The 13,286-nt window shown below is 41.1% G+C and overlaps 1 protein-coding gene across 1 annotated transcript in view; it reads right to left on the reverse strand.

Moving 5' to 3' along the window:
• The window catches only part of SORBS2 (sorbin and SH3 domain containing 2), a 399,410-nt gene that overhangs the window by 5,709 nt on the left and 380,415 nt on the right, over positions 1-13,286 (reverse strand). Inside the window, exons 27-30 of the mRNA XM_084856622.1 lie at positions 12,218-12,997; positions 8,748-8,942; positions 6,603-6,710; positions 1,996-2,045 (exon numbers count right to left, since the gene is read on the reverse strand). Of these exons, the coding sequence (XP_084712748.1) occupies positions 1,996-2,045; positions 6,603-6,710; positions 8,748-8,942; positions 12,218-12,997 (1,133 nt within the window). The remainder of the gene's footprint in view (positions 1-1,995; positions 2,046-6,602; positions 6,711-8,747; positions 8,943-12,217; positions 12,998-13,286) is intronic.

Below are 13,286 nucleotides of genomic sequence, written 5' to 3' on the forward strand. Positions count from 1 at the left end.
GGGGTTGTTTCCCTTTTAGGTACTTCCCCCCCAAAAAAAAGATTGTTTGTACTTCTGCAAACCATGGGGTTCCCCCAAACATGCTGATACCTCCCTCTCATTTTTCAGTATGCCTCATTTTGGTCAAAGTCCTGTTGGGACTCACCAACCGAATTGACTATTAGAGGGAGTGATAGGCCCTCCTATTCCGTTCCTTTCATTATTATTCTTTTTTCAAAATTCTCATTAACTTTAGCAAGAGTTGTACACTGGAAATAAGTTGTATTTGTCTTCTGCTGGGAACCAGGGTGGATGAAATCAATTCTTTAAAAAATAAAAAAATAAAAATGGTATGTTCCAAAACATAAGTTGATGTTTGAACATATTAAAGACTTATAGTGCAATCCTAAGCATTTCTACTCTGAAGAAAGTCCAACTGATATCAATGCAATTTATGCTAGGTAAGTGTGCATAGGATTTCAGCCTAAGGGCACAATCTTATGCATGTTTAGACAGAAAAAGTTCTACAACTCCCAGCATGCCCAAGCCAGCCATGCTGGCTGCGGCATGCTGGGAGGTGTAGTACATTGCACCCTGAATCCAGGCATAGGATTGCACCCTGAATCCACAACCTCTTAGGAGACATACTGAGACAAGGCCTACTGTGTCTATGCAAAAAAATGAACCAAGGACAAAAAATGTAACTTTTGAGGTCAACTTTTTATAACTGAGATATAATGGGTCATGTATATATTGTGTGTGCGTGTGCGTGTGTGCGTGTGTATGAGTACGTGTTTCAAATTATGCACAGTTAGACATTTGAATGCTGTTCTGCCCTTCATCTATCCATCCTTGCTTCTGTAAAATTCTGGGCGTTTAGAATGCAATCCTATATTCACTTACCTGGGAATAAGCCCCATTGAAGTAGACACATACAGGATTGAGCTGTTAGTCTCCAAGGAAGTGATCTTGCTTAATGTCATTACCTCATATAGAGAAAGCCAAACATAAATCATTGGGCAGTATCCAAAGGTGTCATTACGTGAACTCAAGTAGCGCCAGGGGAGTTCTGCAAAATCTTTCAGTTGCGTAAGCACTTGTGCAGTGGGCTAGTGGTGCACTTGGCCCATTCTCCTAGAAGTGGTTGCACAAGCAGTTGGACAAGTGGTTACACAGCAGAACCTAGCTGGATTCTCCCCCTGCACATAGTTTGGAACCTAGTCCCCACTAGCGCAATGTGATCTGTGCTAGTGGAATGACACTATTGGATACTGTGATTTCACAGTTTCCCCCCTAAGCCTTTATGTTACACAAAAGGCATAAGGGCTATGTGACCAGAGGATATGGTAATATAGAGTCTCTATTTAGCTGCAAATAAATATGCTTTCCTTGTTATAGCAATTAATATACATTTTGTTCAGGAAATATGTATATTAGGAAGTCTGAAACTTGATTTAAATGAATGATTTAAAACGGGCTCTTTTTCTTGGGGTTTTGGTATCAGTCCACCCTGCTGAACCCCAACTTGCATTGTGATCTATAAATCAGTGCACCAAAAGAATAAAGGTTTCATTCAAGACATTCCCTGTTGCAAGGTAAGCTCCTGTCTTTTTCTTATTCGAAATACAATGGCCAGCACTTCAACCAGGAATAGTCAATGCTGGGTATTTTGTGTGTAAATCTCAAAAGGTGAATTCACTTTCCATCATAATTAAAAACAGAAACCATAATTTTGGAGTTGAAAATTATATTAATTGTGAAAAGTGGATTTGATTAGTCATTTAGAAGTTGCCTTTTAATGGATGGCAATATGGGTCATGGGTCCATGAATGAGTTAATGGTATGAGTTGGGGCAGATAGTAGCCAATTTCAGTACATTTGTCTCCGGTACATTGCTGTGTCCTGGGCCCTGGAATGCAAGCAGCCTCGATAGATGGCTAATGCTCTCTTTCTTTACTAAATCAGAAATGTAATACTGTTATTTAAATAAGAGCTTGAGTAGATTAAAATACTTACGGTTCCCCCCCACTGTGTATATTTTCATGAGCAAACACAGGGCGCTGTGGCTGAAATGAAATGAGTTGAAATGTATTAAGAGTATAAATTGTCACAAATTTAGGTTTAGCTTGGCACAGTCCTGTATAATATACAGCTCTCCGACTGTACACAGCTTACCAAGTGCTTGATAGTAACCCTCTTGTAGTTCTGGCCCTGGGACTGCATTAAATAAGGGTTTTATCAAGCAGTTGATGAGTCACAACATGTACAGCCTAGGAGGCTTTGTGATGTGCAGGCTTGATTTCGTGGCTCTCCGTATTATGTTTAGTATCACAGAAAAAACAACAACCCCTGGCTAAGCACAAAAGAAAAGAGCAAACCCTTGAATTTCTTCAAACCCTTTTGCAATTTGTAAACTTTTTAAAGCACAATCCTGTGCATGTTTAGACAGAAAAAAAGTCTTATAATTCCAGGCATTATCCAGCCAGCCTTGCTGGAGAATGCTGGGAGTTGTAGGATTTTTTTTCTGTCTACACATGCATAGGATTGTGGCTTTAATTATCTTCAGCCTAAATCTTGTCATGCCAAAGAAGGGACATAGGTTTTAGTAGTGGAGGCTGGTGGCTCCAAAGTCAGTGTGGCAGGGAATCCAATCTGGGTTTCAGTCAGAACAAGCCAGCGGATTCCCCATCCCACTAACATCAGAACCACCAGCCTCCACTGTGTTTTAGTCTCTTTGTAATCATGTAGATTACAACACCATAAAATGAGCAAATGGATGAATGTACAATTTTAACCTGAAAAGGCACTCTCAGGCAAGCAGAAATCACATCACTTTGGACAACACTGACTGAACAAGCAGCCATTACTTATGATTGCTCAAGACAACATTCTTGCAAACATATTCTCTCACAGACATTTAACTGGCAACCACAACATGCTATGCTGTTATTGATATCACCCAGTCTTGAGAGGACTGTGAACGTGTTTTTTTAAACTATTCCTTAGGGAGTAAGAAAAGAGCAAAACAAACTCTTAAAAGAATGCAGATAATTTATCAACATGTAGCCTTATAAGGGGAAAAATTAGTAACCAGTGCCAGTATACTGAACAGTTGAAAATAAATTTCCTCCCTCACTCCAGATTGGCATTAGTCCGACTTCTGAACAGCAGACTTAACTCTTCTAATAAACTTTAAAAAGAAACCAGCATTGATGAACGGTAAGATAAGTAAAGATATATAAACACAAACTAGATTTAGTGCAAAAACAAAGCTGAAAGTTCAGCAAAATGTAAATGGTTATCTATGGTTTAGAATTCATTGCTTTCCCCTCACCCACAAGAATGGTCCTAAGGTATTTATATCACTGTTTTGGTGAAGATTCATGTAGATCCTGATCTTATGAATGGTTCATCATGGACAGGCATGATGTTGTGTGACATGATGAGAATTATGAATTAAACCACACACAAAGCCTATGTGACTCTTCACAAGGACATATGCTGCACAAAGGGTGGATACATATGAATGTTTACCATGTGGTGTTTCCTTGTAAACTCACTCCGAGGTTCATGCAACCATGTGGAAGGATCAGAATCTGTAGAGCACCAAAGTTACCATTTCTCTGCAACTGACTGCTTACGTGGGATAGTGGGGACATAGTGGACACATCAGTATGTCCAGGCTCACAATATGGCTGGATTCTATAGATGTCTGCCTGCCCACATCACTGCCCACATTCCACAGTGAGTGTGGCAATCGCCATGATATCACAAAAACTGTTGTTAAGATTCATCCAAAAATCGTAACACGGTGGGGGAGGAGGGAAGGTTGCATGAATTCATCCCTAGTTGCCCATGTTTAGCTGTGATTCCTCATCTTTTGTGTCTATTAATTCAAGACCATATGGTTTTTGATGACCTAGACCAGCCTTCCCCAACATAGTGCCTCCAGCTGTTTTGGATTACAACTCCCATCAGCATGGCAAAGGGTCATGGATGATGGAAGTTGTCATCCAAAACATCCAGAAGCCACCAGGTTGGGGAAGGGGGGGCTAGAATATGCCACTTTTACAGTTATTTCAAACTACTACATTGACTTAACATGAATAATACAGGACCTGATGCAGCAAAGATTAAGCACTTTTAGGTCCCATTGATTTCAACAGAAAAGAGCAAAATAAATGCTTAATTATTTCACTGAAACAAATGCAACTTAATTCTACTTCATTTTGGCTAGATTGTGCCCAAATTTGCTAATCAATAGAAAGATATGCCATAGAGCATCCACCATCTTAGGCTGTAATCCTATATACATACGTAACTGGGAGTAAGTACCATTGAACTCAGTGGAGCTAACTTCTGAGTAGGCATGTATAGGATTGCACTGTTAATCTCCTTTAGTAATCCCATTCAATAACATTTTCTTATACACATAAACACAACGTTGTTTTATAAGAGACATCGTAAGACACAGTAACAGCTCTGTAGGTAGGGTAACATTATACAAACCATGTTAACACCAATGTTTAAAGGAATAGTATGCAAACTAGATTATGTAAAAACATATATTGTGGGGCAGAAACAGGATGCAGCAGTTAATCTAGAATGTTTCCCTATCAACAGCTGCCAATAGCAATTAAAAAGAACAGTTTAAAAGTTTGTTGCAAGAGCTGCTGAACAGGAAATGCCTTTCAGCAAAGTAGAATGCACACACCAGATACTGTATTCAGACTTATTCATCCAGAGACGAACTTAAGTCCCATTATTTCAGTGGGTGTACTCCAATTTTGACCAAGTCTGAATCCAACCCATATGCATTTTCCATTAGGTATATGGTGTGGCCAATCCAGTGGGACACATGTATATTACGTGTGCATAATATACATGTTTGCAAACCTGTCTTTGTCATGTGCGGATGTTAAGATTTTAAAGTGCATTTAAAACATTTCCCACAAACATGTAACAATGCAAATGACTGAAGCAGCTATTAATTTCAAAGGAGTTTTAAAATAAATTGGGTTGTTGTTTTGTTTGAAGTTGGGATTGGTGGCTGATAATATGGAAATACTGAAACTTAATTTGGTGTATGCATGCCACTGGATTATGTCCATAATCTGTTTTTTTTAAATACTCATTTTAATTGATAAAATGTATATAGCTCACTCTATAAAGATAGGTAAAAGACTACTGAATTTTTTTAAAAATGTGATAGATTTATCTGATAATACGCTTCATGTATACCTGACCCAACTACTAAATGCTAGTTCCAGAAGATGTTCAGGTAAAGCTCAAGGAAAATGATGCTCCATAATTATGGAATAGATGCTTCTAATTATTGCTGTTATTGTTATTATTTATTATGATCACCATCGTCATTTAAAGCTAGGCACTATACAATGATAAAGACCAACCCCTAAACGCCTTCCCCAATGGTACTTACTGTCAGCACCTGAAATGAAAATTGTGATGGCACATAAGGAAAGAGACTGTACCTGTGGTGTGAGCTGTTTAGAATTTTAAAGATCAAAACCTATGACTTCCTTTCCTTCCAGAATGCTACAGAAAGGCAGCACAGCCTTGGAACGCATGCATATCTCAGACTTACAATATTTTGTACCAGCTACAGGCTCCAGCTATAGTCTTCAGAGATGGTCCTATCTACAGTGCAGTAGTCACAAGGTCATCAATGAAGGTCACTAGCTATGATGAGTCTAAGAGAAAAGGCACCAGATGGAACAGTCCCTAGTGACTGACAGATTCAGCCTCGTAAACAGTTCATCCATGTTGTTGTAGGGCATGGTGACCTTCTATAGGAGCACTTTAATTTTTCCAGATATGTTTACCTGAATGCACTTTTTCCTTCTCCCAACCACTTCCCCCAACATGCAGGTCACATAAATGAAAGTCTGTAATGTATTCAGAGACATTCAGATACAAATACGTGTAAAATTTGGTTTTAACATAAAATGCGAAAATCAGAGACTTCTGTTTACAAAGACAGAGTATGGCAATTGTTTTAATAGGATGAGCTTGCCCTTTAACAAGGATGCAGTTCTAGGCAGATATGTAAGGAAAAGCTGATGCGAATGACAGTTCTGAGAGAAGCAGCGCTATGAGAAAGCATGGTGTCAAGTGAGTGCAACGTACGTTACCATAGCAGCAAAATATTTGGAGGAGAAAAAAAAAAGATCATGCATTTGAAGACAAGGAACAGCAGCAGAGACATTATGAATCCTACAGATGGGGCCTTCTTATTTAGCCATTACAAATGGCCTCATAAATAAGAGACTTTGAAACAAGAGGAGCTATGTAGAAGGGGGGCAGGAGTTAAACACAGACTCAAGAGGTTAGAGAATTTGCTTTTTTCAGGGCTGTTTCATAGCCAAGTGCAACAGCTTGGGGTTTTACAATCCCCCAGTCAAACTGTGCAAATCAAAGACAACCTAAAGTGGCTTCCATATTGTTATCACTCAAAATGTTTCCATTTTAAAACAGCAGCACAAGAGAAAGGAAAAGCTATTAGAATGGTTCAAACGTGTGAGTTCAAAGTCTAATAACTAGATGCCAAATTCCTTAAGCTAGTGGAAACCTGGCAATGCATTTGGGGCCATATGGTACCATACCCTATGTGAATAGCTGTGCCCTCTGACAGGTGAGCCGCAAGATCTCCTCGTCATAACAGGGCTACGAGGAGGTTTGCCGATGACAAATATCTCTCTTTTAAAATCAGCCTGGAAAAACCATAAACACTAGGTCAATTCATCTGAAAGCCAAGATGGGCGTTCTTTTGTTGTTGTTTCATTCTCACTTTCAAGCTGCACAAACCAGTTTTTCATTCCCCCCCCAAAAAAAACCCTTTGCGCAAAAGACATGCAGATCTGTTAATCCACTAGGCCTGAAAAACCATTGTTATCACCTACATTCCCCCCCTGCCCCCGCCAATCCTGAACACTTAAAAGTTACAATGTCTATATGAATATCAATCCACCATGGGCACAAGATTCGATCACTGTACATTTCCAAAATGCAGCTATAAATTAATGATGGAGCAACCACAAAGACAAACACACAGCTGAAAACTAATCACGAGCAGGAAAATACTAATAGCTGACAGTGTAACTCATGAGAGACTGAAAGGAGATCATTGCTAAAATTTGTTGTGTAAGTGTCTGTTTTGCATGACTTCATAAGCAGGTAGGAAGTGATATATATGAAGGGAGATGAATTGGACGTCTCCTTAAATTAGATTCCAAAGCTTGCCTGAGAAAATGGGTGTGATTTTTTTTTTTAAAAACAAGACTTGAAAAGTGCTCTCATACATCCTTATAAGTGCTGAAATAGACAGCGTGGGTTGCAGTTTTCACACTCCTTCTTTAACATTCCAAAGCACTCCCAATAAGTGATTTGTTTTGATTCAAAGAGCACATGATTGATGATTTCTCAGTGGCACTACATCACTACTCAGATACAGTAACTGCTAAAGACAGAAAGGCTAAAATGCTAATAGGATTCCCAGCAGCATACACTGTGGGTGAATAATCTTCTCTGGTAGGACTTCTTAAATGGTGGGCTGGATATCTGTGCCACTCTGGAAACCTTGTGGGTGGCTGACCACAATTTGGTTGGAAAAGTGCAATACAATGAAAGGGGATAATAAGGTTGCAGTTGTTCATCAGACAGCTGGGATTCCACACACCCCTAACAATATTCCAGTGGTGGCTTGCTACTGCATTTCAACGTTTGCTCTAAAATATTTGTCAGTTCAGAGGGGTTGCTATTATGTTGTTTATTTGTTGTATTTCTATACCACCTTTCTGAAGCCAACCAAGGTGGTTTACAAACATTTCAGAACATGCTACACATGCTTTTAGAGCTGAGAAACATGGGTGTGCCATTTACCTCAGTCTGAGTCTAATCAGATCTTTCACAAGGCCCAATATTGGTCTGGCAAGAGACCCTGAGCTTTCTAAGCCCTTTCCTATGGTACTTCCTAGAAGTGACCTCATTATCTGCTGCTGGTACAAAGGCCGAGCCAGCTGAGGAAGTGGCTGTGATAGTCTTCCCCAGTTGTGCGTTCCTGCTGGGGTTTCCCAGACCCTAGGCCCCTTCCCTATTCACCCCAGAGAAGGCTGCTAAGCACTCCTGTGAGTGTGGGGATGCCGACATGTTGGTGTGTTTTACGTATATACTCTTGATAGTTTGTTCAGCATTTCAGTGAGTTATCGAAGTCTATACCAACATATAGCCTCATAATTAACAGGACATTTCTCAGGCAGATAAAAGCCTATGCTATAAAGTCAATGGTAATTTTCCAGTAGATTTAATAGGCTTTGGATGAAATCTTTACTGATCACATTTATGTAGCAAATGGCCCAATAGTATTAAAGGGGAATCAACATTTAGATATGGATGAAAACAACCATGGGAAATATGGACTGTGGGTGGCACTGTGTTCCAAAAATGGATCCTTGCTGATTTTTTTTAAAGTCTGTGATGTCTTAATTCTCACCCACTGATTTCAGTGAGCCTCAGCTGTGACTAACATTTGCTCGATTGCACTCAGTGTATTTAAGACTGGGGTATTAAGTAATTTAAGTACATTTAAAGTACTTTGCCTTACAGTATTTTGATCTGATTACATACTTACATTATTAAATATTAGTCATCAGCAAATCTGAGTTTTAATAATTAAGTTAAACTCCAGGCTTTTCATTTGTCAAGCATCTGAGAAGACATGCAGTATTTCATAACTGAGTAGATACAGTTACCTTTAACTTTGGTGAATTTTTCTCCTGTCTGTATGACAGTTTGGAAAGGAGAGGGGGTGAGTGGGTAACAGCAGACTTGGAAGATGTCGAAGCACATTCAGAGAAAGATGCTTTGGTTGAGTGAAATGGAGGACTAGGAGCAAGGCAGGAAGGAGAAGTGGAAGGTGCTTGCATCCCATAGGGAAGTGAAGTTGGCTTAAATATTTAAAGAGAGGCAACAATAATTGTGTGGAAGAGCAATTACAAAGGTGAAGCGCAGAGAGGAATACTGTGCCACCATCAGTGAAAGAAAGCGAGACCTTCCCAACCCACCCACTAATTATTGTCTTCAGTAGATTTAGTTCATTACATTTAGGATTATTAGATGCACATCTCTGTGCTCAGCAGGACAATTTGCTTGTTTTCTTGAACAGCAGGCCCCTGCTCCCTAATCTGGATGGCTCAGCATGGCAGGCTCCTTTTAAAAGTCTCCCATATTAAAAAAAAAAAAAAAAAAGCCATGTACAGTCAAGCTCAGAAAGAACCCCTCCCCTTATTTACTCTGCATGCCACATACATGCCTAGAAAAGGCTTGTTAGATTGCAGCCCTTGTCTGTAAGGCCAGTGTTTTACATCAAGGATAGTCAATGCCTGTCATTGTTGGAGACAGGGCACGTGTTCCTTTTCCAAGGCAAGGGCCTGAAGTGTATTTTGTCATGGAAACTGATAATATTACAGGTACTCAGGCTCTTAATGCAGGTATGAACAATTTGTAACCCTCTACATTAAATGCAAGCTATCAGGGTCCTGAATAAGTATCCTGTTTTTCCGGCCTGCCCTGGGCTACAAAAATGTGTGCGTGTGTGTCTATCCATCCAATCTACAAGCAAGCTGGCAGGTCACAGTATATGACTGCTAGGATGTTGTTTAGCTTAGTGGGTCACACACTGTGCAGGCCCGCTCTTTAATAAAGTTGGCATCATTTGGCAGCAAGGGCTTCACAGTTCTAGAACACATGTGTTCATAATCAGAGGCCCTGTTATGTGTCCCTCCTCTTAGAGACATGTGGTTGGTGGGGGACTCAAGGCAGGGCCTTTTGTGCTGCAGCATCTAACTCTGGAACACCTTCCTCAGGGAGGTTAGGTTGGCTCCCTCATTATTGGCCTATAGATAGCTGGTAAAAACTATACTGTTCTGCCAAGCTTTCAGTGATCAATGCCACACCTTGAATTTAGAGGGTTCATTTGCCTGTTTTATTGTAATGTATGTATTTTGTCTGTTCTGTTTTCAGTTTTTTTAAAATGTATTCTTTTTATTGTTTTATCGTAAATCGCCTTGAGCCTGCACTGAGTGGAGGGGTGATTCAAAAATAGGTTAAATAAATAAATATGCTCCATAGCTAAGATGTCAGAAACAAAATCTAGAGAGAGATGTAACATTAAACTGCGGACGATCTCTATTTCTTATAACTTGAACACATTCTTCCCCTTTTTGGGGAACCGTTGGCAAACATTTTCCCACACCTTGATTCAAATTTGGTAGGGCCACCAGGGACTAGTTGGCTGTTTCTGATCTTCACTAATGACTGAGGGGGAAATGTCACATGACTTTAATTAAGTAGCATGCTGCTCCTTCTCTTGTTTTTTGTAAAGTAAGCATATGGGGTCCTAAGTCAGATCAGGACCCCTGTGCATGAGGAGGGAAGGATTCAATCCCCACATGGCAGTTTAAAAGAAGAAAAAAAGTCTCCAGTGATGGCCATGGAGACTTTTTTCCTTTTTTAAAAACTGCCATGTGGGGGCTGAATTTTGTGTAGGGTTGGCAGAGAATTTCTCCCCGAAACTTCGGGGGGCCGAGTGCCAACGTGTTTGGCCCCCCGAACAATTTTCGGGGAGAAATTCTCCGCCCCCCCGCCCCCCCGGGACAGGACTTACCTTTGGCGAATGTCCCTCCCGGCAGTGGGTCCGGCCGACGGTTCGGCGGGTCTTCGTCCGAGGCGGGAGCGGCAGCCGGTCTTTCGACCGGCTGCCGCTGCCACCATTCCAAGAAAAGAAAAAAAAAAACGCCCCCGTGGTAGGCTACGTGATGATTAACGTAGCCTATCACGGCTGACTTTGCAGATCTAGCCGTGATAGGCTACGTTAATCGTCACGTAGCCTATCACGGGGGCGTTTTTTTTTTTTTTTAACTTTTTAGTTTGCGGCCGGGCGAGGCGAGGCGCCTCCTCCCCGGCCTGAATTTCGGCCGGGCGAGGCGGGAAGCCTCCCCCCCCGGCCTGTACTTCGCGGGGGGAGCAGCGAAGCGCCTCCCCCCCACCGCGAAAAGCTTCGAGGACAGGTAAGTGACTTTCGTCCATCCCTAATTTTGTGTGGAAAGTTGCTGGGGCAGGAAGGATTAAACCTCCCCTCCTGTGGTGGTCCTGGTCTTGATTGGGGGCCCGTATGATTACAATAAAGTACACAAAAACAAGAGAAGTAGCTGCATGCTATGTAATTGATGCAACATGCAGTTTGAACCTAATGTGATATGATTCTTTGCTACTCAGCAAAGCCCTGTGCTCAAGGATTTCATGAACTGGGCCTGACATTTCGTTGAAGTGAGCATTATGCACCTTTGCGTATAGATAATGCAAGGCAGCAGTAGATTCAGTGGGAATTTTTAGGAAGAACGGCATCTCAGAAACCTGTAAGGACTTATTCAAGTTAAATTAACTAGATAGTGAAATATAAATAAATGTACAATTTGCTGAATGACTTACTGAAGGCTCTCAGGGCCAAATTAAAAGATACGTTAAATGCATGATCGCATTTATGTATCTTTAATTTTGTGTTAATTAGCAGCTATGTTGTGGCGGGTGGAGAGCTACAGGAGGATGAAGGTGAACCCTTTTTTCCCCATGTCTGAAGCTACTATCTGCCCCAGAGGAAATTTTCTATAGGCACAAATAGCAGCTTCCCTTCTAGGACAAATAGTAGCTGTTGGGTGGTGGCAGATTTTTACTGGAAAAATTGTGTGGGTGTGAAAGGGTCAAAAACCCCTTCCTCCATGCCATGGTCCCAGTCCAAATTGGGGCCCTCATGGCTGCAATTTTTGTTTTAGATTAATGATATTCCAGTGCAATCACACATTTAATGTATGTTCTAGTTTGGTCCAAAGCTGGATTTAAGTACTACTCACCACTCACCACAGGCCCCATGAAAGGTGCCAATGGTTCTGCATTCCTGGTCAAGGCCAGAATGAATGGCAGCTAGCTTTAACAGGAAGGAAGGATGGACTTGGTTAGGGTAGTATACAGCACAAGATGACATTTCTTCCTAACTCCCAAAGAAAGGAGTTGGGAGTAAGAGAGGGCTAATGTATTAGTGCGCTTATACTGTTGTTGAAAACTGCAATTTATAGTAGAAAGTCACATGCAGAAACACACAAAATAGAAAGGTTAGACTTGAATTAATGACGTGAACACAGGAATTTATCTTAGGAAGTTTAAATACCTCTTTTTTAGTATCTGGTGCACTGTCCCCTTCGCAAGATATCATAGGCTCTGCCTTAATTGTTATTGGTGACTCTAAATTGTCATGGCCTGGCTCTTCCTCTATGTGAAGCCTCGCCAGTTGTTCTGTTACATCAGGAGCACGTCTGTAGAAACCTGAATCTTTACATTTTGACTGGCCCCCTTGGATTATCGACAGCAGCTCTTCACAGATTTCTTCTTCCTGCTTGTCAGTTTCCGTCAGCACTCTGAAAAACTGTTCTTCTGTGCACAGAGCAAGAGCTGTCCCTGCCATTCCTTGCACTTCTGGAGTCACGTCTGAGAAGCTTTTCCTTTGCTTGACAGTGGGAGTTCCTCTTATCTCTTTGAAACTGCTACGTTCAGGCTTACGTTCTGTGTCATGAAACCGAGTCACTGGAGGAGGTGATTTACAGGTAGATGAAGAGAATGGCTGAGGTGAAGTTGGAGATTCGGGGAAGGAGTGGGAAGCCTTTGGCGAGGCAATTGGAACAAAATGGCCATGCTTTACTTGAGGAGTGATATTATCTGAGGGCCCTGGGACACTCTGTGAACCTATTAAAGCTAGAGAGCTGAGTGCCTCTAAATCAGAAAGAAAGCTTTTAGGAAAAGGTAGAGGAGAAGGGGAAGGTGTGCTTGGAGATGAAAAGCCAAGAGTCAGCGACAACCATTCATCGGTGACAGCCAGAAGATTCCCTTTATTAGAATCTGGACAAGAAGAGGGTCGATACCTGAGAGGAAGGGATGACGCTTTGGAATCCAACTTGAGAAATAAGGGAAAGCATAGGAATTAAAACAAAGTGAAAAAAGGCATTGGGCTCATGTATGAGTGTTATTAAAAAAAAGTCCTATGTCATCTCCTGGTCATAGGATATTATTTCATTGAGCATAAATGTCTGAAATCATTAGCACATGAATCAGAAGAGCAGAAAGCATATCTGAAAAGTGAAACTGTATCAGGTTCTTGCCCAGGGTTTAAATGTCAAACATCAAGACAGATCTGATTCACCGGGTTCATGAAGTGAATTTGATCCATGAAAGTTATGTACTTT

The sequence above is a fragment of the Heloderma suspectum genome, chromosome 5 (assembly GCF_057233095.1).
Source record: "Heloderma suspectum isolate Gila_16-S chromosome 5, 16-S_ref, whole genome shotgun sequence".
In the NCBI taxonomy this organism is placed as follows: Eukaryota; Metazoa; Chordata; class Lepidosauria; order Squamata; family Helodermatidae; genus Heloderma; species Heloderma suspectum.